Below are 731 nucleotides of genomic sequence, written 5' to 3'. Positions count from 1 at the left end.
ATATACCAGTTTTTAATTTAAGTGTCGGGTTCTCATATATTTATTTATAGTGTCTGTAACTGGATTTCGTATATCGTATCTTTGCCTGTCTTGCTGGTTGCTACAGGTATCCATTTGAGTAGATAAAGCAAAGCGGCCATTAATTAATTAATTAATATGGTAATGCAGATAATCTTTTTTGTTTGTTTTATGCAACGTGGAGTGTGGACCTATGTTGTTTTTTTTTTATTAAAAGTAGTTATTAATATTTTTGTTAATAATATACGTATGTAATATACTTATTTTCCTATATATATAACACCCATTCTTCGTCTTTAATCTCGAAGCAATTCGTTAATAACTTTGGATGAAGAGTGAGTGAGTTAGTTGAGTAGTTGACAGTTGACACCGTCTGATATTCATGGCTTGGTTTATGAGAGTATGGATCTTTCTTCTTCTTCTTCTTGAGGAGGCTGCAGGTGGGTCCATTTCAAGCAGCAGTTCAAGCCGGCGGTGCTACAAAAGAGTGTACAGCTTCGGAGATTCCCTTGCGGACACTGGAAACACCTTATACGGATCTTCCACTCTCCCTCAGGCGTCAGAGATAATTCCGTCATTAAATCTTCCATACGGAGAAACCTACTTTCATCACCCAACTGGAAGATGGTCGGATGGCCGTCTCATCATTGATTTCATTGGTAATTCCGGTATCTCCGTATCTCAGTTCGTTTTTTTGGAATGGATACTTTTAA

The 731-nt window shown here is 37.1% G+C and overlaps 1 protein-coding gene across 1 annotated transcript in view; it reads left to right on the top strand.

Moving 5' to 3' along the window:
- The first annotated feature begins 309 nt into the window (after positions 1–309).
- The window catches only part of LOC107495006 (GDSL esterase/lipase At1g28600), a 5,193-nt gene continuing 4,771 nt past the window's right edge, over positions 310–731 (top strand). Inside the window, exon 1 of the mRNA XM_016116036.3 lies at positions 310–677. Coding sequence (XP_015971522.1) covers positions 401–677 — 277 coding nt within the window. The 5' untranslated portion in view covers positions 310–400. The remainder of the gene's footprint in view (positions 678–731) is intronic.

The sequence above is a fragment of the Arachis duranensis genome, chromosome 6 (genome assembly GCF_000817695.3).
Source record: "Arachis duranensis cultivar V14167 chromosome 6, aradu.V14167.gnm2.J7QH, whole genome shotgun sequence".
Taxonomy (NCBI): domain Eukaryota; kingdom Viridiplantae; phylum Streptophyta; class Magnoliopsida; order Fabales; family Fabaceae; genus Arachis; species Arachis duranensis.
Note: the sequence above shows the minus strand (reverse complement) of the source record. Positions and strands in the feature narration are given on the sequence as shown.